General features: G+C 43.4%; 1 protein-coding gene across 1 annotated transcript; it reads left to right on the forward strand.

Annotated features, from left to right (window-relative positions):
- The first annotated feature begins 13826 nt into the window (after positions 1 to 13826).
- Positions 13827 to 14738, forward strand: LOC123162513 (ATP synthase protein MI25-like). Its single transcript, XM_044580296.1, has one exon. The coding sequence runs from the start codon at positions 14079 to 14081 to the stop codon at positions 14628 to 14630; it is 552 nt and encodes a 183-aa protein (XP_044436231.1). The 5' UTR covers positions 13827 to 14078; the 3' UTR covers positions 14631 to 14738.
- The last annotated feature ends 11922 nt before the right edge of the window (positions 14739 to 26660 follow it).

The following is a 26660-nucleotide window of genomic DNA, read 5'->3' on the forward strand; positions in this document are numbered from 1 at the left end:
TTGCTTTTCCGTGCTCCGCCTTAGTGCCCTTATGAAGGCGGCGGGGAGTCCTTAGCCTTTGAACCAAACTCTAGGGAACGCTCAATTGCCTGACGTCTCAACTGCAATGGTGAACTCAGTGACATACACTGAAATGGATTGCATCTATTGTTCCAAACAAGGCTGATATTAGCATAAAAGCCCTTCCATGCAATTTCTTGCTTCGCTCTACAGACGAAAGTGCCGGATAGTCAATGGTAACCAGAAGATCTATGGTTTTCGAGAGAAGGTAATTGGAAAAACGATTCATTCCTTTGCTTTCTTTCAGATATCTATTCAATAAGATGATCTGACCTTACCTGAAAACTAGATTCATGAAGAAGCCCAAAAAGTGCCGGGCTTAGTGCAGCCCAGTTCCTAGCCAGTGTGGGGTTCTGCCATGGATATTCGGTCCACTCCAGAATTCCATTCATTTTTCAAACGTAACTCGATTGACTCAATTCACAAACGGCAAGGAAGTCAAAAGTGACGCTTACAGGTCGTACGACAATTGCTTCTCTTCCGGGACTACATACATCTTTTCTTTAACAACTACCATACAAGCTATTCGCTTAATACATGCTAGTAGGTAGGCTGGTGGTGGAGTATTTATTTTCGTCTTTTTTTGGTCTGTCTGTATTTCGGTTTTGGGATGGTGCGAATCCATCTATCCACCATTCTTTTATCTTTCAGTAGTGTCAACCTCAGTTCTGGTTCTTTATCTTGGAATACTCTCCGTTGTCCTGGAAGCAATGCTTGAAAGAAAGCGTAAGGAAGCGTCAAATCAGTATGATGTATTGGCAAAGCCAGTAAGAAGGGAATCGAAAGTAGATAGGGACTCCCACTGTAGATGTGGTTTTATACCTTGATGAATTGGTACCTTATAGCATAGCGAATTTACTTTTCTTTCAAAAGGATATATCAACCTGTAGTGAAACCGGGCCACCGAGCTTGCTTTTACCGCTCTTACAGCTCTCTCTCTTCTTTTTTATGGGTAGTTTGGCCAGAAAGAGAAAGAGGAATGTACCCATTTCTATTTATCCATTCTCATAGAAAGTACCAAAAATGTTTTTGAATGTATGGAGCAGGCGTATGAGTTGATATCTTCAAGAGTCAAATCCTTTTCTTGCCCACCCAGCCATAAAAGAAAAAAATCGTTACGAGCGGTCTTAAACCCTCACCTCAATCTCAAAAATGGAATTGAAAAGCTCCAATTTAAATAATGGTACCGGGGAAATACCCAGGGAAGAATCATTCTTTGAATCATCCAGATCTATCAATTTGCGAATTCAATAAAAAACGGACTGATCCTCGGAATACACCATCATCTTTCGAAGTGCGCAGTCAATATTATGTTATATTCAAAGAAACAAGTCAAAGAGTAAAGGCTTCGCCCTTCAATACCACACTTCCAATCGAAATTCCTACGAGATTGACGTTCGAAGAAAAAGACATGGTTTGATAGAAACTTTAAGTGGGTATCAAATAAACTGGAATGAATGGTATCAATTTATTCTTTTCTATACTGAATCTGCTTCGGTATCTCTTTCTTCCTTCCCTTCTGTAAACCAAGCAGTGACTAGCCTCTGGCACTCACTTTCCAAAGCACCAATTGACTTGCTTTCAGAACAACCCTGATCAGTTATACCTGAAATACCACCCGTACGTAGTACGCCATTCCCAACGCGGAGCGCCTTTATTTTCGTATTGAACTCCGCTAGGAAGAAAAAGTTAGACCGTAGCCTTGTCGAACAACCTCGTTTCTCGCTTTTGTCGATTGACTCGTGGGACTCTACTGAATTCCAGCATGGGTGTGGTAGATTACTGACGTGAAGCCGGACCTCTATGAGTGCTCTACATGGCCGGATCAAAGCTCCAAATCGTAATGTCGCGGCATACATAATCAGAAAATAGGATTCGTGAGAGCGTTTTCTTTAGCTGTTCCTTAAGAAAGCTATCGACTTAACCGCTTGTGTTAAACATATAGATTGTCCTATTCTCTCTTTTTTTTCTCAAATGACCTATTTCACATAACCGATGTTGATTACAGATTTTGCCTTGCGTCACATTATCGTGGTGATCAATTCCTTTCGTGGATCGATTGAAATAACCGATTTTGGTGTATTAATTCCAGATAGGTAATTTTCCTCAAGGTCATAAAGATCGGTCATCTAGCGTGGACTTCTGACTCTAAGTGGAAAGTCTTTCTCATCTACCTCTTCCATCCAAAACCGTTTTTCCGCATTTTTTTCTGCCAAGTTACTTAAATCTATATCGGAGCTATAGGATCGGTAGACCCGTAAGCGAAGATGGTTCGCTCCCACATAAAGAGACGGATATTCGATGTGTTTAGCATAGTGACACTTTTTTTGGTGCCGAAACAGCCCCAATCCCTTTGGTCATTTCGCTTTTCGTGCCGGCCTGTATTCGGAGTTTCTTGGATTTGCGGTGCCTGAATGCCTTTCTCCTTCTTTTTGGTGACGTCGGATGCCCGCCTTTGGCGCTCAGAAGTGGATTCTCCTTCAAAGAGGGCTTTTCCCCTAAGAAAGGGACATGGTTGTACTGGATTTCTAGTCCTATAGTGGAAGAGCAGATAGGATCACACCTACACGTAAGTTCGTTCGTTGGGTTAGTGGCCACCCGCACTCCAACCTATCTATATGGCAACAAAGCGAATGACAAGGCCAAAGTAGCTGACTCTTATCGCTAACTTGACTCGGTCTAAGGGCGAGCTTGAATACAACTCACAGAACGACTCCTCCAGGGGCCTTCAGGCACTCAAACAGATAGTGAGACAGACACCATCTATAGAACTTGAATGACAATACACCCATATATTCTAGCTAACAATCAGAAACTGTATCCAAATGGAGGGGACACTCTTCCTTCAGAAAGATGCCTTCGAAAGAAAAGCTCTTCCCCTCAACGACACAGCACATTTTCTCAAATGTTCCACGTTTCTCACCATATCCTCATAGGGCTGAAGCACAAGAAAGAGGATTACTTGGTTACCTTGCTTCCCTCGCCTAGGACAGTAGAAGGATCTGTGGCCGAAGGCGCCACAAACGAAGCGGGTCGCCTCTTTTCTGCAGATCTCCGCAAGATGACCCTTCTCCCCGCAACGATAGCACATAACGTTTTTCCCATGCTTGCGCGGTGAGGAGGACGAGGCCTTGAGAAGCTTTTCCACCATTTTTCCCCTTTGGCATTTGGATCCATGTTTTCTTTAACGATCTCCGTGATAGTAAAGGTTTTTTTGGTAGCCTTTGCTTTTGACGGCGATGAAAGAAAGAGAACCCCTCCTATCTTTTGATCGTGGTCAAAATCCTATCCAAGTCCCCTTTTTTCAGATCTTTCTCCTGGTTTTGATCATCACCGTTCACCTACTTGTTACGGAGATCCCGACCAATGCACAATCCAGATTTTTTTCGCTTTTTTTCTCCCATCCCATCTTGGACGGGCCCAGAAGCTTTTCTCATGTTTGAATGGAGGTCTTCCGCAAATGAATTTCCATATAGGAATTATATAATGTGCCTGCAGATATTGATTGAAAGCTTGTTTCAATTGAACGAGGATGTGAACGAGAAGGCAACAAAAGGGAGCTTGGAGCAAGAGGAGTCATTTAGTAGTTCACGAAAAAAGGCATAGTAGAGAAAGTCTGAGGAGCAGGAAAATTTGGTCACGTAGATCTTCTATTTCGCCGGAATTCGTTGATTGCTCCGTACTCATTTACAATGGAAAAACTCCTGTTCGTTGTAAGATCACTGAAGGTCATAAATTTGGAGAGTTTGCTTTTACACGGAGACGAAGACCCTATCGAACAAATAGAGGAAAGGGGAAAAAGTAAAGTCTAAGCGACATATGGATCAATAAGGAAATCCAATTTCGGTAATCCGAATCCCATATAGGTCTTTTCTTCATACTCGACCAGCCCTAGGTTGGGGATAATGAATTTTTCGAATCTTGTTGGGAGATGCTTCGCTCCGAGTCCGACTGGGACGGAATGGGGGACCCAGGCCCTTCAATGCCTCCCTCCGGATCCACTAACTCGGAAGAGCTATTCAAAGCTTTTCTGGCTGACTGTGAGGACGCCTCTGCATCCCGGGAGCAGACCGCTCCCCCGGAAGCTGTGGTCAGTCAAGAGCGGCATCCGAATCCCGCTCCAATGCCTGGAGTGGCAGCGGAAGCAGAACAGAACCCTCCTTCTTTTGATTGGGAGGGACGACCTCTCTCTCTTTGAGAGGAAAGTTCTCTACAAAAGGCCCGCGCCTGTCACGCCCAGATTCTGGACACATTGCGTGATATTACTCTGAAGAACGGAGAGGAGCTCCGTGAAGAAGACTATCGCACCATGCTTGATTTCATGTTGAGCCGACTCCAGTCCGACGTCAATCCCCGGGCGCTGAAGGAGCTCCTGAACAGACTCCAAAACGGTCGGGCACGATCTCAAACTTCTAGGGCGGCAAGGAGATTCCTCGACGAGGACTAGTGAGGCTATAGTACTTACTATGCATAGGACTACAAAGGTGAAAAGACAGGATGTATTCCGACGAAATGCCTTGGATGTGATGTGATCGGCAAGAGAAAGATGGAATTTGGTATAAGGAAGGAAATCAAACGCGTTGTTTGAGAAGGAAAAAGGGTAACTAGAGAAAAAATCAAAATAGGCTCTCCCTGGACTCTACGCAGGACTTCTTTCTAAGCCTCACATAATTTGAATTTCTCTGACATTCCATGTTTCCGAAACGGATCCTATAAAATATTTCACTTTTTCTATGATCATCTCTATTTTAGGTATTCGGGGAATCCTCCTTAATAGACGAAATATTCTTATTATGTCAATGCCAATTGAATCAATGTTATTAGCTGTCAATTTGAACTTTTTGGTATTTTCCGTTTTGTTGGATGATATGATGGGTCAATCATTTGCTTCATTAGTTCCAACAGTGGCAGCTCCGGTTCCAGGTTTCAATTCCATCCGTTTTATAATTTCTTACAAGTGATGTTATGTTACATTTTGACTGAGGATTGAATAAGTTGGGTCATGAGAATGGAAGTTGAGTCATGTTGATACTAGATCCATGTCTTGATTATTCAACTTTTCCATTCCAATGCACGATACTATGGATTCCATTCCAAAGATTCATTACTGTGATTTTTTATATTTAATTGAATTGAACTACCGAGATCTGGAATAGGTGGATATGTTGCAGAGGAAACGTACAAGGTATACAGAATTTTTAGTTAGATAATTTCTCAATGACCAGGTGGTTGCACCATGTAAAACCGATTAGAGATCAGAGGATACAGATCTAGTTCCTTGCTTAGCAGAGGCAGACGGTAGAAAAACGATTTCATCATCTTATGGAAGGCATTTCCGTTTTGGTAGACCATTGGGGCAGAAGGAACACTCACCATAGGCAATTCGTAACTCTATAGATGCAAACCTTTGAGGTAGGCATTGACCATTTGGTACTGTCACTAGTTCGGCATACTATAGAAACCCTTTGGTATAGGTAGACATGAAGCTACATCAAAAAATGTCATTCTATAGATAGCTTAAGTTTGATACCTTCACAAATCCCCATCATTGACCGAGATGGAGGTAATCTAACCATTGGAATATTTCCTTTCTGAAACCTGCTATCTTTCCGCTTCTATCGGCTCACAACTTTTGGATCAATTCTGCGATAAGGCTGGATGGCCAAGGCGCCCTTTCGAGACTAGGACTCTCAGGTCGGTAAGATTCGGAAAACAGAAAAGCTAACCTGAATTCCTGCTTATCCCTAGGCTGCTGCTCTGTACTGCCTTCCCTCAAGTCGGTATCTTCTTCCATCATGAAAGTTGGTAAGCAATCTAGTCGGCAACAGGGAAATCAGGAACTCAAACTAATAGCTTCCTTGGTCTCTGAACAGAGCACTACACTAGATGAGGGAATCGATGGATGTGCACCTTTTAGGGGAAGAATGCCACAACCCTTCCTTCCGATACTTTGGGCCTTACAAGATTCTAGCACGTGTTGGTGCTGTTCCATATTAACACCGGGAGCTACCTTCAACTTCTCAAGTGCACCCTGTATTTTTCACGTCTCTAAGCTTCGACGTGTTTTTCCCCCGCCCACTGTCTCAGGTATCCTCTCATTTACCATCTTAGACTGACAATCCCTCTGTCCCTATGCAAGTTTTGGTGAGTCGTTGGTATAAGTAATAAAGGGAGATCAAGTCCTGGAACAAGGCTTGATTCGCTGGTCCAAGTCGATGGCACTGGACAATACTTGGGAGGACCTCATCGACCTGAAGACTCGTTTTCCTTATGCACCGGCTTGGGATCAAGCACTTTCTCAAGGAAGGGGGAATGTTAGCGCTTCTACTTCGAATACTCGTGCCCCGATTACAACACAAGACGACATCGGCCCACGAGCCAGTCCTAGGAAGAATATGAAGTCCAATTTCCTTAACCGCGCACACGGATAAGACGCGAGACAGTTTCTAAGGGATAGAAGTCTTGATCGGGCCAAGCCGGCATAACAGTTAGTAGTTTGCATTACTTTCTCTTCCGAAGCACGCACATTCAAGTTCAGTATGGATGCACTGAGCGCTTAAGACCACTCGCTGAATGATAAGGTCAATCATACTCCAGAGTGGGGATAGCAGAACAATAACATTCTCTCTTTAGATTCGAGATGTATTGATCGAGACGTGCCTCACTCTAGTGAGGATTTGTGCTCCCCGATAGACATAGGGCCCGCTCGGTACATTGTCATTGTTTAGGGGGGCTCTTAATTATAGCATGAAAGTCCGAGTTGGAGGAATGATATTGGGCTTGAGAAGTGAGCAAGGAACCTGACATAACATTCCTATGGTTCCTCTATCCCGGTCTTGCACCACTCTCATATCCATCAATCAATTTCATAGATAGTTACTATGGTTGTTTCTTCCTCCATTCACTAAAGCAAATGGAGCCTTTCCCTCCTCGAGTCAGCAAGCCAACTCGAGCGTTTTACCCTCGTGTCACTAGCGCAACACGAGCCATTCAAAAAAAAGTCTTGGAACTGAAGAGAAATCCATCTCTATACAAACTCTTTATGTTCTTGATATTGATTGAGTTACGAGAATGAAGAAGCGTAGCACACCTTTTCTCTCAATTCAAGTTTCCATTCAATAAGTGCATCAAGTATTTCGTATAGAAAGAAAAGGAACCACTTCTCTTCTCTTAAGTATATGAAAAATAGCTTTTTGGTCCCTTTCGTCCAGAGGTTAGGACATCGTCTTTTCATGTCAAAGACACGGGTTCGATTCCCGTAAGGGATAGGTACTTATTCCCGGCCGGCGGTATCAAGAACCCGGATAGTCAGTAAGAAACTCCAATCTACAAGCGGAACAACGAGTTTAGAAGGCACATTCTTGAAAGAGCAGGCTGGCTATGAAACTCATATAATGCTCGCGATCGGGTGCATTGTTGACTCGGGGGCGGTTCCATAGGAGGCTACTCTAAGACGGATCAAGTTGGGCTATATATTATGGCAAGTTGACCCTACTTTCCAATTTCGTAGATAGAACAGTTCTAGTAGAAGGTTAACCCGGCCTTCCTAAGAGTACTAGGTTAAAGGGGAGACCTCTAAAGCCCAGAAAGAACTATCCTATCCCTTTAGGAATCCAAAAGCGACGTACCTGTGGATCACTGACGGCTATACCCAATGAGCAAAGTAGAAAGAGCCTAGGAAAATGCATCTTCTCCCTATTCAGTCAGCAGTTGTCCATCGACTAGTCTTACTTACCGCACCGCCCGGCGAAAAGGGATTTCTCAGTGATAGACCCACGAGAGCGTGTGTGCCAGTGACAAAAGAAGTGCAAGACGATCTGGGAAGCGAGGGATGCCCTTCCTGGGTATCACGAGCGGCAAGGCAGTTACGGCTGGAGGAAAAGCAAGGCATCAGGGTGCTAGGTTTAAGCAAGTATTGTCCGTCCGATCATTGGAATCGGCTTAGCCGAAAAAGGCAGATCTGGTTTCACTAGTAGGAAGAACACCCTTCTAAGGTGAAGGTATTCCATTTCTAAGAAGGAAGTTCTATATATTCGAACTAGAGAGAAGCTCTAAAATGGAAATAAAAAAGGAACCCCTTGTCCCTCCAGGTACTCACCCCGCTGGAACTCGCAATCAAACATAGGGTTGGCAAACTAGGAAGGCACAGAAAAGAAGGCAGTTGCGAAGGCGAGCAAGGTATTTTTGAATTTCCTCAAATTGATTCATCAATCAAGTAGTTGAATTGAAGTAAATGTGCCTACGAAAGAAGAGTTTTCGATATGGATATGCGAACAGGAAGAAAGCAAGCATATATTACTATTGCATTGGCAACGAACACCGTCAAACAAAGATAGCTGTTGAGGAGGAAGACCTGGATAGCGATCCGGTTACGAATAAACCTGGGACTAGGAAACCCTAAACTACGAATGGAAACACTTTTTCAAGCAGGGGTAAACGGATCTGGTTAGGAAGCCGGAGATGGAAGAGAGGGTGTCGTGTCGGATCTTCAATCGGGGCAACAACGGATGCTCGGGATAAAGCTGGACTTCGATTGGTTTTTGATGGATATGAGCTTTCCCTGAATAAGGATCAAAATATGCTTCCTAAAACAGCATGCGCAATGGTGGGCCGAGTACATAGCATAGCGTATATCAAGTATCCAACGCCTTCCGAATAAGGAATGGAAGCCGACTTAAGAAAACTACATCTTGCTGATGTAGGTGTAGACAGGTATTCTAAAAGGAGTGACAATATTGGGTGTAAGGATTCTTCTATGCAAACATTGACGACTCGTATGGTAGCCTCACAACCATCTACAAGGGAGACTTCCACCTCAACCTGAAGTTCACCCACGTGGAGCCTTTACTAGTCGGAGTGGTAAGACTACAACCGATCCTCTTCCCCAATGCCAGCGTTGTATGTACCACCTGCCTTCTACCCTAGCCGGCCCAATACCTTCTCCGCAGGGACCTCAATAGTCCACTACTTCTGCTGCACAGCCTAGTTCTTCTACACCAACAGCTATTGCTCCTAATGATCCATCATCAATCTGCTTCACCTGTCAACCCGAAGCTGCCATTTCAAGAACAGTTTGTGAAGTCAACTGAAGACAAGCAGATTGCAAAGTTTCTGGATATGATGACAGATATACAGATTACCACCCCCATCCTTGATGGTGTCTTACAGGTGCCGATGTATACACAGTTCTTTAAGTACCAGCTCGCAAAGAAGTGAAACATTAATGAGCCAGAACTGGTTACTCTTACTAAGGAATGTAGTGCACTCGTTCAAATAATCTACCTCTCAACTTAGATGAGCCTGCCAGTTTCAGTATTCCATGCTTGATAGGAAGTCAAACTTTCCATGCTTTATGTGGTCTTGGGTCTACTGTGATTCCCTTCACTATCTACGAGCCACTACCATTGGGTGATGTACGGCCGACTAGCATCACTCTCCACCTTGCTGATCAGGATCCGGCAGACATTTTGGGTGATATCCCTGTGATAGTTGGTAACTTTGCATTTCTAGTTGATTTTGTTGTCTTGGAGATGTAGGATAAGAGCTTTCCTATTTTTTTGGGAGACCTTTTCTAGCTACTACAGGGGTTGTCATCGATGTGAAAGATGCTAAGCTCGCGCTTCAATTTGGTGAGGAGAAAGTCTCATTTGACATTAGGTATATCTTCTAACTCACCTTCCTCACTGTCCAGACCATAGTAAGCAATATGAAACGAGTCACTTAAGCCCTAGTAAAAGGCTACTCTTTGAATCCCCTCTTTAAGGCATATAAAATTAGTACTCTTCCTGAGCTAGCTTAAGCATATCTCGAGCGAGTGAGTTTCCCTCCATCAAGTTCTAAGCGATCAAATAAGGTCCTTGCTCTCGAGCCAATGCCAATACCAATAGAGAGGGTCTAAACGAAGGATTCAAAGGAGGTTACCGGTTAAGGGAAAATGCAATCTCTGAGCCAGTTGGAGAAAAAAGGTAATCAAAGAAAGTTTCAGTTGGACTTTCCCTGCCAACCCTACCCAAATTTCATACCCTACGGTTTTCGTTCCTCTATTGATATTTCGTTCCTCGAATCGAGACTTTCTTTGTCGAGGATCTCTGGTTTAGGGTACTCCATCGAGTTTCAGTTTCTTCTTCTAATGGTTGTGTCCGTCTAAGGTGGCTATTTGAGCGATTTAAGTATCGCGGTTGTCTTGAGCTCTGGATTGATGGACGGAAACCCGGGGCTGGGTTCAATTTCAACTCGGAGATAGTCGGGTCTATAGTAAGAGCCGCTTTGTGAACAGCATCGGATGACATAGCCAGGGTAGCCGCAATAGAGCAATTATGCCTTAAGCCCAAAACTCTTCCTTCTAGGGATCAGATCAACCTAAAGCACCATCAGTTGTGGATTCATCCACAAAGTCTTTCTACTTAGCTCGTCAAGCGAAGTAGCTATCAACGGCTTTAGCATGACAACTAGAACATCAAGCCATGGTAAACTGCCAAAGCTTCTGCTATAGTGTAGCACCAGGGTTCAGCCTTCTCCTTGCCGAGTTGCATCACCCGCATCGTGTTCAATTGGAAAGTCTGGCAAAGGCACTTCCAACTCTTGGTTTAGGGTCTGAGGTTACCAAACAAAGATGAATCATGTGCAATCAGAGATTAAGCCATAAGATCCCACCCAGAAACTGGAAGAGTCGGGGGCACCTACCGAAGGAGTCTTCCCTCCATCGATTCAATGACAAAATAGCTCTATTGAGAGGGCCTTTGACAACCCTCTTGAATGTGTCTCGCTCCTAGTTTTTCTTCCCCCGTCCGTTCTATCTAGGCTGGTGGCTATACCAGATTTCGTGTCTGATCGAACTTGAAACAAGCCCATTGAGCTTCTTGGATTCCAAACCAGAAAGAAGGATCGCACACAAGAAAATAGAGTTGGAATGAAAGATGGGGTAAAGATGAACTTTATTCTCCTAGCTGCTCTCCATCCAGCAAGTTACTCTCTTTCAAAAGATGACAACTCAAGATTACCAATCAAAACCAACGCTTTTTCTTCTCCTATAGCTTCATCATTACATCTTTCACTAGTTGTTGGATGTGAGTGATGAGATTGATCCATGGAATTTTTACCTCACTCACATACTTTGGAAGATGAAGAAATTCTCTTGAATTTACTTATGGGCTGGCTCTACATGTGGTCAGATGGGTTCCCCTCTTCAGTCATTTGGTACCTCTCCAACGCTTCCTCCTATTCCTATTGATCAGATCAAAGCCAAACCTATCTAGTCTTGCACGTTGTCACCCACCGCTCTTGCCAAAAACAAAGAAATTCTATCTTGGGAACTAAAAAAGAATCGGAATGGGAAGTATTTATTTCTTGATTCTCCGGCTAGCATCCTTACTTCCTTCTTCAATGGAAATTCTATGTTTTGGCTCGGTATAAACAAAAAATGAGAAATTCTCTTATTTGTAGAAAGTCTTCTTTTGGTTAAATCTGGAGAACCCAGTCGAAACTCTGATTCATGTTTGTGGATTTTAATAGCTCTCCTATCTACCCGGAAATGATCTTCTACCTTTACTGTCTGTGTTCTTTACATATCTTTTGATTGTTTTTCAAATCATTGTGTCGTTACAAATTCAGTGGTTGCACCCTTGTGAGCAAGTTGTTGCCGGATTGGATAGGAGAAGTGAAACAAAGCTACGAAGGATCAAAATTAGCTGAAGAAGTTAAGAAGAGCATTAGTGAAGCGAGAGGAGGACAAGATGGTTGGGAAGAGGAGGAAGGGGTATTAAGGAAAAAAGGGAGGCTTTATGTGGGGACCGCTGGAAATGCAAGAGCCAGGATAGCGCAAGAACTGCATGGGACAGCTACCGGAGGCCATTCAGGTATACTAGCTTCCTATAAGAGAACTAATAGGAACTTTGTCTGGCCAGGAATGGATGCCTCTCTTGAGGACAGACTGTGACGGTAAAGCAACAACATCAACTCGCAATGGCCCTCGTGCCATGAGACATGGATTTTAGTCGACGTAGATTGGATCGAAAGATCGCACTTCCGCTCTTCTCCTATCGGACTAGTCACTTCCCACTCTCCTCAAGTGAACAGTTTAGCCACTATCCTCCCATATACTCTGCTTTTTCATTGCTTATGAACTGGAACTTGTTGGTGCATGGATTTCACGTTTCAGCAGCACTTTGGTTTGTGCATGGTTGTGAAAAGAAGGCTTTCTATACACTTATATGAACTTCATTGGCGAAAGAAAGAGAAGCTTGCCTTGATAAAGCACAGCCTTTCGCACTCCAATAGGCATATATTGTTACAAGGTTATGCCCAAAGGTCTCAAAAACGCCGGTGCTACATATCAACGCGCCATGACTAAGATCTTCGATGAGATAATACATAAGATTGTCGAGTGCTATGTAGATGATCTCGTTGTAAAGGCGGTATCCTATGAAGAACATCTTCAACATCTCAGAATCGTATTCGACCGCCTAAGGCAACATGCACTCAAGTTAAACCCGTTGAAGTGCGCCTTCATGGTCTCGTCAGGCAAATTCCTAGGGTTTGTCATTCGACATCGGGGAATAGAAATCGACCCGAGCAAAATCAAGGCCATACTCGAAATGCCTCCTCATCAAAGCCTTAAGGAGCTGCATTCGCTTCAAGGGCGCCTGGCATACATCAGGCGATTCATAGCCAATTTTGCAGGAAGAATCCAACCTTTTACAAGAAAACCCAAAAAAGACATTCCATTCTTTTGGGATGAAAACTGCCAACAAGCCCTAGATGGCATCAAAAGCTATCTCCTCAATCCGCCAGTCCTGGCTGCGCCGATACCAGGGAAGGAGCTTATACTCTACACCATGGCCTTGGATGAATCTCTTGGGGCTCTAATGGAACAACAAAATGAAAACGGGAAAGAGAATGCCCTCTATTACCTCAGTCGTGTGCTCGTAGGAGCTGAACATGCATACTCTCCTATCAAAAAACATTGCCTTGCACTGGTGTTCGCTGTCAAGAAGCTACGGCACTACATGATAGCACATCGGGTCACCCTCATCTCCAAAGTTCACCCACTTAAATATCTCATGACAAGACCAATGCTTACAGGAAGATTGGCAAGATGGGGCCATCATCCTTACTGAGTTCGACATTGTGTATGCGCCACAGAAGGCCATTAGAGGGCAAGCGATGGCGGATTTCCTAGCAGCACATCATACATATTTCTACAGTAAATAAAATATTTCCATGGATGGGATTGCACGTAGTCCATTCCACCTTTATCTATCTAGGTTATCCTTCTTTCTTAACAAAGCAGAATGTGATGATCGATCCCTCTATTATGGGATTTATGTTTATACCAAAGCCTCTACTTTAGATATTTACGCTGATGAAGGAAAGCCTTGTTAAAGACTACGACTTTGGACTTCCTTTTTCGTACTCTTCTTTCATCCTCCTTACCAGAACGCTTTTCCTGGTTCAGAAGAATAAGATACTTAAATTGTGGCTTACATATGGAAAATGCCTTCGTCTTGAAGCTACCAATGCACATCACGGTGAAATCATTGTCAATTAATTGTTAGATTCCCCATATCACCCATAGCCACCCAAATCTTTTTTGCCTCAAACTCTGCTGCCCTATCACTCCTCGATAAGTGTACTTACTCAGGTTGTGCACTTGGCTGAGCGAGATCTTCCCCTTTGGCATGAGAACCGCCTACCTACGCTAACGTAACTAATGCAGATGGCGGAAGTTAGTAGTTCTCCTATGCCAACATGAACACAAACGAAATCGTCGAATTTCGTATAGAAAGAAAAGGAACCACTTCTATTCTCTTTTCTTAAGTATAAGAGGGATAAGTACTTATTCCTGGCCGGCGGTATCATTGCTGCTCCCCGCCTAATGCGGATCATTGTGCAATGCTTATGTGAAATCTCAATCCAAAACTTATTCGTTTCGTTGGAAAAACCAACGCCGACGTCAAGATCAGTCTCCTTTCCTTTCAAAAGTGAGCGAGCAGAGCTGAAAAAGATGGAGTTACCTGGAGATGAGATTTCTTTCTACGGATATGAAGGATAGAAATATGCTATTTGCTGCTATTCCATCTATTTGTGCATCAAGTCCGAAGAAGATCTCAATCTATAATGAAGAAATGATAGTAGCTCGTTGTTTTATAGGCTTTCTCATATTCAGTCGGAAGAGTTTAGGTAAGACTTTCAAAGAAACTCTCGACGGGAGAATCGAGTCTATTCAGGAAGAATTGCTGCAATTCTTCAATCCTAACGAAGTAATTCCGGAGGAATCCAATGAACAACAACGATTACTTAGGATCAGCTTGCGAATTTGCAGCACCGTAGTAGAATCATTACCAACGGCACGCTGTGCGCCTAAGTGCGAAAAGACAGTGCAAGCTTTGTTATGCCGAAACCTAAATGTAAAGTCAGCAACACTTCTAAATGCCACTTCTTCCCGCCGCATCCGTCTTCAGGACGATATAGTCACAGGTTTTCACTTTTCAGTGAGTGAAAGATTTGTATCCGGGTCTACGTTCAAAGCTTCTACCATAGACCTAATTCGAGAAGGCTTGATAGTCCTATAAAAGGTGAGGGTGGGGGGTTCTATTTAGGAAGAATAAGAAGAATCTCATTCATGTGTTCATGCTAACAGAAGAGCGGATCCAATACACATAAGACTTTTTTTCAGGAAATTCCTAATGTAAATGATGAATTTGGGATGTCATGCCCCACAAGTTAGTTGCCCAAGCGCTCCCTAGGAGGGCAGTCTACCACAAGATAGAGTTTGAGCCTGGAGCCAAAGCCCCAACCCCTCCATTTTAGGTTTTTCTCAGGAAAGAATTTCAGGAAGTCATATCGGCCAGATAAGCCTCTGACGGCTCCATATTGATTTTTCCCCAGTTTTCTTTCAGAAGAAGCGGGAGCCATTTTGCATTGAAACTCGGTATCAGCAGAGTCATCTCCTGAGAAAGACTTCTTTCTTATTTATACAAGATTTCAGAGAACATAGTGAAGCCCTCAAAGCGCTAACAAAGTCGTAAGTAGAGAAGTTTTCCAAAAAGATACCTCGTTTTTCCATTAAGTGTGCGTTGTCTGATGAAGAATAACGGGGGAGCCAACTCAATAACCTAGTGGAGGAACCGTCCGGACTTGAAACAGCGGATGCAGCCCTTGCATTTCGTTCTTTTGTTCTTTACTCTATTTTCGCTTTGGCACTCACTTCCTTTGGAATAAGGGCATTTTTCTTCTCTACTCGTTCCGTTGACCATCAAACAGTTTCTTAATTATGTTATGTCAAATGATGGGAAAAAGGAAGGAGTAATCAAAAAAGACTCGAACTACCCGATCCGTTGAAATACGATACGAAGGAAACGGACTTCAATCCCTCATTCTTATTGTTTGTTCTTATGATCCCCTTGTTTCTAACTCGCTTAATTTGGAAGAGGAAAATGACAGCAGCTAAAGTGAGAAATAAACAACTGCTCGGAAAGCTTTGGTTTGAGCGTTGGTTTTGATGACAGTGAAGAAAGCTCGCCCAAAAGACGTACGTGGAACCAATGATACCAAAAAAAGAATCAAATATGAGGAGAACTGGGTGCATTGGTAAACGGCTCCGCCATAGCTTGTACGACTTCTGAATCCTATTAATGGCACTCTCCGAATAAATAAGTAGATATGGGCGGACTACATACACGTGCTCTCCGAGTAGGGAAAGTGAGAAATCTACGGTCTTCCATCCGCGGATGTGACAAATCCAATCCAATTTGGTCTTGTCCCGTGGCTCGGACCCGGTCGCGTAAATGCAGCTACCACTACGACGGGATACTATAGTTATTTACTCTGTTTCAATCCCTATTTGGCCATTCAACAGTAGCGTACGGCCTTTGGAAAGCATCTCTTCCTAGAGGGGACTCCCGCTTGTGATCTTCTTCCTTGGGTCGGAGAAAATAGAACTTACCAATTGGAAATGGAAATGCCGAATGAATTGAACCAAACTACGGAAACTGTGGTTGAGCTTGCCTGTCATCAACGAAGGATGGTTGTGAAGTTGGTGGAAGAAAGCAAACCAATGAATGCAGCTAGTCACCCCGAAAGGCGAGCCCATGTCTTTTGAGAAACTGACACAACCTGTTGTGTTGACTTATCTTATACTAAGGGTCCGTCCCAGCCAACAAGGGATTTCTCATAATTCTAGGATGAAACAGCATCATATCTCAGCTTGATTATGAGAGAGATTGAAGTGAAAGAACCCGGTTTCAGAGCGTGGAAACGGAAAAGAATGAGGTGAAAGGGCCGACCCATGCGGCCCACTTAGAATGTGCTTTGACTTCCCCAGGTTGTACAATAGCACTATTTTCTGGACCCAAGTTCGAAAGGATTAGGGCACTGGATTGAAGAATAGCTCAGTCCGATAGAAACTTAGGTTGGGCTGGCGGAGGGATGAGTGGAGCTTCTGTATGACATGTACTGGTGTTTCATTAGTCCCTTGATCGGGTACCCGAAGCTCGCTTTGAGGAAGCAGTGCCATTTGGTTCTTCCTTCTTTCACGTCCATCCGCGAATGATTTGAGAATTCTTTTCATCACTGTGTAATTAGTAAGTGTGAAGTGGAAGGGCAAGTACGGGTGAAAGCCTACTACCTTCCGGATAAAAGATATACTCGATTTATAGATAGCTTTGCTTCACTATAAAGCGTGGGACGAATTGATAAGCTCTGAATATAGGAAGGGAAACCTTAGAGCTTTCTTCGCTTATCTTCCCAAGCAGACAATATGATTCTCATTATTCTATTTCTCTGTCTTTCCAAGCAGCATTACCGCTTATTCTGATTGAGTGATGTGTGGTACCGGGGATAATGCAATTGATGGTTCTTGTGGCCCACGAAATGACCGTATAAAAGGAAATAGTCAGCAAGGGAGTTGGGTAGATGAATGATACTGCCTTTAGCCCTCTGCGGCCTTTTTTTTGAAGTTGAGTCGTAAGGAAAGATCGATATGATTTGGTCAATTTGGTGTCCTTCCAGACGGAGAAGCGAGAACCCTTTCTGCTTTGACCGCTTGCCCTCCTGGCACAGATGTGGGAAAAGGTCTCAGTTGCGGAATCAAATATGAATGAAGTTAGAACAATCAGCGTAAGCTCTTTCTCTAGGGCCACTATCAATAATGACAAGAACTCTTACCAACTAGCTTAACGCATCCGGTCTCCTTCTCCTTCGTACCCCTAGCGGATATGAATAATAGGAAGAAACAGGTCCTTTCTAAAGGCGGGCATTAGACCAGAGTTTCGTGAGCCGGAGAAGATCGATAAAGCTTAGAACTTGCTCGTTTGCAGGAGGAGGCGGTGGTATGACTCCGTCCGTTGAACGAGCATTTCGTGCCACCTGTTCGGCGTCCACATCCACTACCATTTTCTGATCCCAGTATCTATAGCAAAATCGCTATTTGCCTCACTCTATAGAAGGCCTCCCGTATGTAAGATCACCAACCAAGTTCCTTTCTTCTTTTGTTTGTGCCATCTTTACCAACTTCTACTTCTTGGCTGGCTTGATGCTTACAGGTCTTGCCTCTGCTGATACTGGTCATGGGGACAAGAACTCCGTGGGAAGAGAGCAGATACCAATCCTAAACAACCCTTAGAATGGCCTCATCCAAACGGATGATTGTCATTGATAAGACGGGCAGGTGGTATGTTGATACTGAGCCGCTTCCCCTGTAGTTGTTAGCTCGTTCTTGACAAATCCGATCGGGTCTTCATAATCTGGAGTAAAAGGATTCGAACCTTTGCATGCCGATACCAAAAACCGATGCCTTACCACTTGGCTATACTCCAAACAAACGGTAGGTTCCTGGAGAACCGTGGAAACTAGTTAGTTCAAATCGAACTCAAAAGCAATGCGCATTATCTACGCCTTTTTTTGATTCACCAAGACCCGCTAAAGGCTGATACAAACGAATAGTGGGAGTTCTTTCTTACGAATATAAATGGAGGAAATATCCCTAGTACCTTTGTCCTCTGCAAAGATCATAAGATCAGATGGAGTTGGATTGATTTCTCGCATCTACTAGATCAGAGATCAGAGTCAGGGGAGCTCTCGTAAGTGAGCCTAAGTAAGTAGTGTGGTTCGAGCGGATCAGTCACCGCTGAGTTCTGCTTTCCTCGCAGAGTTGGTTTTAGCCGGAACCGCGCTCTTGCCTTCTTCTTGTGCCCCTTGATTATTGATCTGAATTCAAGTTAGATTAGAGAATACCGGTGCCTTTTGATCCACCCTTAGGTTTGAAAACTGTGGAGGTTCAGTTACAAAATGCAGTTTATGAGGCTGCTTTGTATGCCAGTGTGCAGGAAGGAGAGTTGGAAGATATACCTAGATCCCCCAATAGAGAAAAGAGCGAGCAGGTTACCTACTCTTGTGGTGGATGGCGGCACTAGAAGTTGATGCTTTTTATGGACGGACATAGAAATTCGATTTCCAATAGAGCTGCAAACGCTACTGTAAGCCGAAGACGAATGCTGGCCAAAAGTAAGCAAAGCAGGAGAGGCGTCGTTTCCTTCAGTTGGTCAACCAACAGGTCTCCTCACTCTAGCATTTCTTCTTTGTTCGGTCGCAAGGCAGGGAAATGGAGGATTTGTTTCTGCTCTGTCCTTTACCGCATCGATGGATTCCATTTCAGTGGATAGAGCTCAACCTGTTGCCATCGTCATTTCAATCACAATTCACTTGGTAGGTAGACGCTTGTTCCGACCTCCATAGTGGCACTTTGACCTTTTCTCAACAACATCTACTTCTAATCTGCTTGAACGGCCCTCTTGTCATTTGACCCAGAATTGAACGAGATGACACCCACCAATATCTTCCAACACAGGATCTCCCTTACAGGGTCGTCCTTCTCTCTTTCTTCCCAAGAACATCGGGGGTCTGTTCTCTGAACGAGTCAGCACCAGCCCCGTTACCAATACGGGGATCTCGGCCATGAGAACTTGTAGAACTTGTCTCTTGAATTGCATCCCCCCTAGGCCGACCAGCTAAGTAGGACCCACTTAGCAAAACAGGTCTATAGGGCGCTAGGGAAGGGGTATAGAATGGTACTTGAATCTATCTATAGACATAGGATCCCCCAGCCACTGGAATCCATTGGTTTCTGTCTCAATTCGTCATTTGAACTGAAACTAACCACGAAGGGAAAAGAAAAGAAGGATTCTAGTTTGCCACTACTTGGACTCAACTTGGACTTTCGGAGGAGCAAACCATTTCCATTAATATATGACTCAGTCATAGCCAAGAGATCATCATTCTAATAACAAGGATCTAGTTTATATATCTCGAATTGGGTTCCATAAGATGCCAAAATAGTGGAAGTACCATCACGTCTACCTAAAGCAAATGGTTTCTATAGATTGAGAAATGGTTTCTATAGAATGAGATATAGTCGAATGTACCTTTAATACTTCACGTGCATTCTTCGCTTATAAATTTAGCCAAGATCCAAACATCTCAATCTCTTCATACGTTCTTCCTGTTGAACTCTTCTTTTCGCTCAACAAATGCAAGTTCGTCAGGGTTTGGTTACTAGTTTTCTTGGAAGGGTTTTCTCCCTTGATCTTTTCCCTTGTTTTATGATTGGAATGAAAGTAGGATTGTTTATCCAATCCAAACTATTTATTGAGGGAAAGTAAGATCAATAGTTGGCCCTATTGTCTGTGCTCTGTTCTGTTAAGGATTTCTGTATTGGAAACATAGGCATCCTGCTATTCCCTGCTCTAGTTTCAGTTCAGTCATAAACCTATTGCCCGGGTCCTTTGATACTTGATTTCCTGGGTCAACGGTACCTAGATTCCCCTTTGGCTTGATCTTACCTTGGATTTATGATTGGAATACAGATTGGATAAACAAGAGGAACTTGGAAAAGAGGGTTGGCCAAAGCATAACGATAGTGCATTCAATCGATTCCACTCTAGTTTTTCATATCTTTTCCCTCAATAAATAGTTTATATATGAAAGAAAGTGCCAACTTATTGTTCTTGGAATGCTGATTTCCATGGATTTCTTCTTGGCATATCCCCCCTGATTTGATGACCTGGCTAAAACACCTATTCCTTTTTTCTGGAATTGCTGCCGAAAGCCTGTTTGCAGCATCCATAGCAATACGTGTTAGTACTCAATTTCTTTGATTTTCATTTGATGAAGTGAAGACACTTATCTATATACCATTTATAGAGTGGTAGAGTAATCTTGCAATGCGGCATGAATTGGATGACTTAATAGTTTTCTGCAGTTTAGTACTAACATGCCTGTGTGGTGAACTAACTACCTTGGGAAGCAACAAATATGCCCCCAATCACGCTGCCTATGTGAACAAATTCTAAAACTTTGCATAAGCAGCTTAATTAAGTAGAAAAACCTAATCGATAGCCTACTACTTATACTTCTTACTTTCACTTTGATTTATACTTTGACTTTCGATACCTCTCCCCTAGTGTACTCGAGAGCTTGAAGGGGAAGACAGACTAGAAGACTTCCACACCATAACTTCCTTCCTTGGCTGACTGCCTGGCCTTCAAGAAACTCGAAAAACTGTAATAACTCACTTCACTATGATAACTATCTTTCGAACAGGACTACTACTTAAAGGCTAAAAAGACCTACCGCGACTGGCTCACTTGCTTGAAGGACTAATGAAAACACGTCGAACTAGCTAAAAGGACGTAAGCTAACAGCGAAACTCAAACAAAAACGGATGCTGACTCCGATATAGATATTGAGGATTTTCTACAAGCCGCCGCCTCACCCTGCTCGCTTACTTCCCACATGCTTGCTTAACTCACTATCTTTTGGGGTAATACACTGTATAGATAGGAAAGAGATAAATGAAAGAAAAAGAAGATAGAAATGAATTGATAGAGTCAGATGATGTCACTAGCTTCAATGAAAGGACTAACGAGAACTTTGAAAGTTCTTCCTATCAGCATTAGTCAGCTTTCGAGTCCTTCAAGCGAGTGCCGCAGGGAAAGGAAGAGTATTTCATCATGGCCATTTATTAGGACTACTTGGATAAGTTAGGACAGTTTCTCTAAGGCCAGCTGTTGAGTTAGTCGGTTCATAGGTTGTCGTAAAATATGGGTGTAGGAAGCCTGGACTCTGATTACCGATTATGAAAGCGAGGACTCTTTTTCTCTCTCCCCATTAACGGAAAACTATCTTAACCTCCTTCAGCAAGTTCGTTATCTACAAGTAAGTTAGAGAATTCCTGTTGTCAAGCTAGTTATCTTATACAAGACTTTTCTATAAGGCCTGCAAGCAGGTTCAGGTGGAAGCAGGAAAGTAACACCACCTGGTTTTAGACCGGGTGTAACTCTTTCTCTTTTGCCCTTTATGCCAGCCTGTTCCCTAAGTAGGATAAGTTCATTGTGTTATTACAGGTAGTATTGCTCTCAAAGCTAGGAAGGAAAGGTAAGGAGTAAGCTTATTTACTAAGATCCTAGCGAGTGGAATACTTTGAACGAGCAGGGGAGCGAGCGGAGTACTTTACGCAAGTAGTGGTTTACCAGGAACTCGTATAAGAGCTAGTCATATAGTCCTTGAAGCATTATTCCTTTTATCGGTAGGGCTGTTAGCAAGGAGTTTGAAGCTTGAGTACTTTCAGCTTTCCTGTTTTAGCTAGGAATGAAGTTGGTTCAGAGGTGTCAAGTAGAGAGGTTAGATCTTCTCTTCCTTCTCATACTGCGAGTAATATCTCTACTACACTTTCCACTTTATGTTGATCAGTTTGAGCATGAGCAGCTCGTTCAGGAGCAGCCGCCCGTGGAACTCTTGTTTTGAGGAAGCAATGAACATTGTCTTTTTCCATTCTCAATAAATGAGGAAGGAGGGGTGAGGTCCTCACTTGCGAGTGAGGCAAGGCTTTCTTTTAGAATACATCCTACCCGATTTTGGTTGACGATTGCGTTCTATTCCAATTATTCACTTGTTTTTCTTGTCACTGTGGCGAGACCAGATGAGAGAGAGAACTATTTTCCATTTCCAGACAGACCCCGAGCCGAGGTTGGAACAATTCTTTATTTTCTTGTTGGTTCCTTCTTTATTATTTATTCCAAGTTTTTCTCTTCCATTCGGTTCATTAGCTTTAGGAAAAATAGAAGCTGCGGAAATGCTCGCTTCTAAAAGGCTTAAAGGCTCTGATCAAGGCAATGAACATTTTGCACTTTGAAACTAATAAGAAAGGAATTCAAATCAGAGTTCAATACAGACTTTTTCTCTTTTAAGAAGGGTGAAACTTTCCTTCCAATACTTGTGCGCTCTACCCATCTCTACTGAACAAACCCACTACACATCGAGTGGCAGGGTATGTGTGTAGGCCTTTTCAAGGACATTCGAAACAACATGTCGATAAATTGCTATAGAAAGTGGGGCTAGATCGAGAGTTCTGACCTTTTCGTGGGTTGGGTGATCTTCAAACTCTTGTTTTTCTAGCGAAAGAACGCCCTTCTGAGCGATGATCTCCTACAAGCGAGTATAGTAAGGTTGATTTCAAGTGAGACAGAAATGTCACTGGTCAGCTCCTTAGAGTGACAATTAACACCACTTTCTTATTACCTAAGAGATTAGATAAGGGAAGAAGGCAGGCCAAAGCTTATAGATTCGGAGATCGTACTTCTAACGCTTTGTCTGAGTCAGTCCTACGACCCCTTCCGGCTGAGACACGAATCCTAGCCTATCTGAGTCGCAGAATGAAGGGCTCTTCAGAAGGCGCCGCCCAAGTCTCCTTTGAGACTTCGGAGTCAGGAATTTTTTTCCAAGGAAGGAGGATTTTCTGCGTTCCGCAGCACGAACAAGGTGTACAGAAGATCGATGTGCCATCTTTCTAACCACCTTCATTTGTTGTATGATCAGTAGGGAAGGGAGCCTTTGATAAAGGGACCCCCAACCAAGAAATCTACTGTCTCAGAGCGACAGTCAAGCTCGTATCGCGGAACTAGAACATTTCTTTGATTGATAGGTCAGATAGGAAGCAGGCAAGCAAACCAAGTTATAGGTTTGGAAGTTAGAACTCGGAAAGGTTGTCCTGTGACTACCTTTGAAGTCTTTGGGTAGGACATCAGGCTAAGGTCTTATGATGAGCCACGCGCATATGAGGTTTACTGCAGCCCTAAAGCTCTGTCCCCTATCCTACCACTAGATCTCCTATGCCGGAACATGAACAGAGAAAGCTGTGAGTGTAGTCTTAGGAACGAACCCGGGGGTTGCTCTCGCAAAAAGATTGTACTAAAGAAAGCTAGAAAGCTCAATTCCAAGCTTTAAACCTCTGGTCCACGGGTCGGTGAACGAATGGGTTTTGGGAAATAGAGAACATGGACTCGATTGAACAAAGGTGGCACCGGAATGAATAGCCCACTTGTTTCGGGCAAGAATGAATGGGACTGATCGACTCGAGTTACCGAGCGACCTCCACTCTTCGACTCGAGCTTTCGCTTCTGCTTTTCTCTTGTTTTGATTTATTAGCTTTTTAGGGAAAGAAGAGGGTCTGAAATACAACTATGTCTACGAGTGCCGCGAATGAACCTTCGGTTCTTCCCAAGAACAAGGAGACACGAACTAAATAACTCGTATCAGGCTACGGGAATAGTGAACGGGAAGAAGGAACTAGTGAGGCTTTCGTTGGTCAAACAATATGCCCTCCTCACTTGAGGAGAGTGAAGGTCATGACTTATTGAAGCAGAACGTCAATTGGCCAAGAGAAGGGGAACTCCTTTCGTCGGTAACTATTGAATTGCCTATCTAACAGTGGAGCGAAGCGGAACGTTGAACGGGAAACTCGTGTCGTCGGTTATCCAATTTCCCTCCTTTCTGTTTCGACAAAGAAAACGTTTAGGTATCGGTAATAGGATTCCCACTATGATTTGCAGAAAAAGATAGATTCAATAATAATCCATAAAAAATATATAGAATCAGGCTCCGTAATCAAGTGCTCGCTGTGAGAAGAAGATCTACAGGCATGTACCCATTTCTCCCTGCAAAATAAGTTTGAACCCGAGTGAGTATGGACCATACGCTCATCTTTCTTCTCAATCTACACCTCGTTCCGCGAGAGACCTATCCTCGTTTCAAAATAAAGGACCGTAGTGAGGATCGATCCCGGATAAGCGAGTCAGTGTAGGGACAGAGGCTGATGATTCTAAAGGTGATTTCTAACTACAAGATGACTTTATTTGAAAACGGAATCCAAATATCAACAAAAAGATGAATGAAAAGTCTTGTCAATATGAATTGATCTTCAACCCAATGACAATGCTTCGATTTCGATCTTTACTTCTTTCAAGTCATCTTTAGTCAGGGGTGCTTGGAATTTTAGCCTCTTAAAAAGACTATTTTTAGTCAGACTAAAATAAGTCCCTTGAATCCAAGCATCCTCTGAGGTGTATGGTTAGTGACCTGTAGCCGGCTGTAGATAGCATGGGAAGTTGCGTGATATGACCAGTAATCAAGGAATTCCGTCCTTTCCCTCTAATAATGAAATTAACGCCCAGGCAGGCGGCTAGACACTCGTTTTTGGTCGGCTGGGACAAGAAGCCTGGCCTAGATGGAGCTAATCATGGCATTAGTCACAGGCTACAGTGGCAGATGCTCAAGCGCTAGTTTTTTATCGCCTGCGTCTGGAAGCCTGGCCTGGACTAGGGAGCTTCTTAAGACGTCAACCAAACAATGTCCTGGTAGGTTCCAGGAAGGTAGCAGGCCAGGCGTGCAGCCACCAGGACAAGAACCAAACATGCTTTTAGGGTCAGTTTGGTTGGCGTACACACCATTACATGCCTGGTCTGGATGATGCCTGAAGTTAACCTGATAGTTGTTTGGTTTCTATCCTGAGATAAAATATGCTTGCCTGGCCTGGCTGCCCCTCCCGTGTGATTAGCCTTGTGAAGATAACTAAAATAGTATCCTTAGCCCAGGGCGGAAGTGGAACCAGACGTCTGGATGGCTCCCCGGCATGCAAATTTGTGGTTCCGTTCAAACAACAGAAGGTAAACATGATGTGACATATTCTAATACTCTAACCAGATCCTGGTACGAACCAAACAACGCTAGCCTGGTCAAGCAAAAAGGTAGCACATTCCCAGGCTGAGTCCATGCACTCAATTTTTTCAGGCACATTATGGTGGGGACATGAACCCAAAACGCCCTTAGGCTAGTCATAGTGGGGAGCAACTTAGATTAGTAACATACATATGTTAATAGTCCATGTTACCACGTTCATAATGGGAAGTGTCATAGGTGTAGTAATATGCATATCTTCATTTATTGCTTTGTAGACTCATTTTGTATTGGAAATCGCTATGTGATGGTAACATATTATGTTACTACTATATTTGTCTCTCTCCTCTTTAATTACATGACACGTCATCTTTTTTGCTTATGTGGCATCTATGTTACTACTTATGTTACTACCACTATGACTAGCCTTACTCCTCAAGTGCATGCTGCTAGCGGGATTTCTCCCTGGTGGCATGTGGTTAAAGCTAAAATCACGCATTGGCCATCGAAGGTGGGACAACGGGAGGGGGTGGGTAAGTCTGGTAGCGCCGATCGAGAGGGCTTCAGTGATAAGTATGACCTATCAGACATCAACGAGCTTTTTAATATCGCAACGAGCCGGCCGCATGTGGGAAAGAGAGTGGCGCGTGGGCGGGAACGAGGGCACCTAGCAACATCAGGCCCGGGTGGACATGATGCGTGTGCTCCGAGAAAGAGAGACCATGGTGGCATGCAGGAGAAGACGATGCAGCAACGCGTGTACAACTATTCTTATCAAATCGAGTGTGACACTACGAATATCGCACACGTTTTGAATACATAATATGTCTACCATGTGCAAAACATCACACACATCACTACACACGTTTCACTTTCTGGCTCACATTTTACTTTTTATGTGTGTAATGCGTCACACATAGTTTGATGCTTTGGTGTGCGATAGGTGAGGCTTAATAGCACCATTTTTCATAGTGTTTAATTATATTAAATTACAAATATTTACAAAATTATGTTTATTTATTAAATCATAATAGAACTCATTAGAATTTTCAGTTTTTAACGTTGTAATGACAATTTTTGAATAGCTTAACTTTTTTAGCAAATGATCTAATTTTCTTGATCAAGTCACCAAAATACATATGAACAGAATGACAATGATCCTCATATACAAAAGTTACACCTCAAACGGAAATAACAGACTATGACAATAAACGCATGAACTACGAAAAATGCAAGCCTGCACGGGCGATAAGTAGATTGCACAGCCAAACCTGATCGGCCATGAAAGTTGGAAGATGTGAGTCGCCTAGCAATCAATTCGCTAAGTCCAATCATTTTTTTGGTAAACTTCTGATCTATTCAGCAAATATCATGGTAGTAAAAACAACATAAAAATAATAGAAATTGCATCCATGTTCGTAGACTACCTAGTGATGACTAGAAGAACTGGAGCGAGCTGAAGGTATACACCACCATCATCGCCCCTCCCTCACCGGTGCCGGGCAAACCTTGCTGTAGTGGTCAGTCAGGAAGTCGTTGTATTAAGGCCCCAAAAGGTCAGTGCAACAGAACAACAACCGGTGCCAACGAAGCAA

Source organism: Triticum aestivum, chromosome 7B (assembly GCF_018294505.1).
Source record: "Triticum aestivum cultivar Chinese Spring chromosome 7B, IWGSC CS RefSeq v2.1, whole genome shotgun sequence".
NCBI lineage: Eukaryota > Viridiplantae > Streptophyta > Magnoliopsida > Poales > Poaceae > Triticum > Triticum aestivum.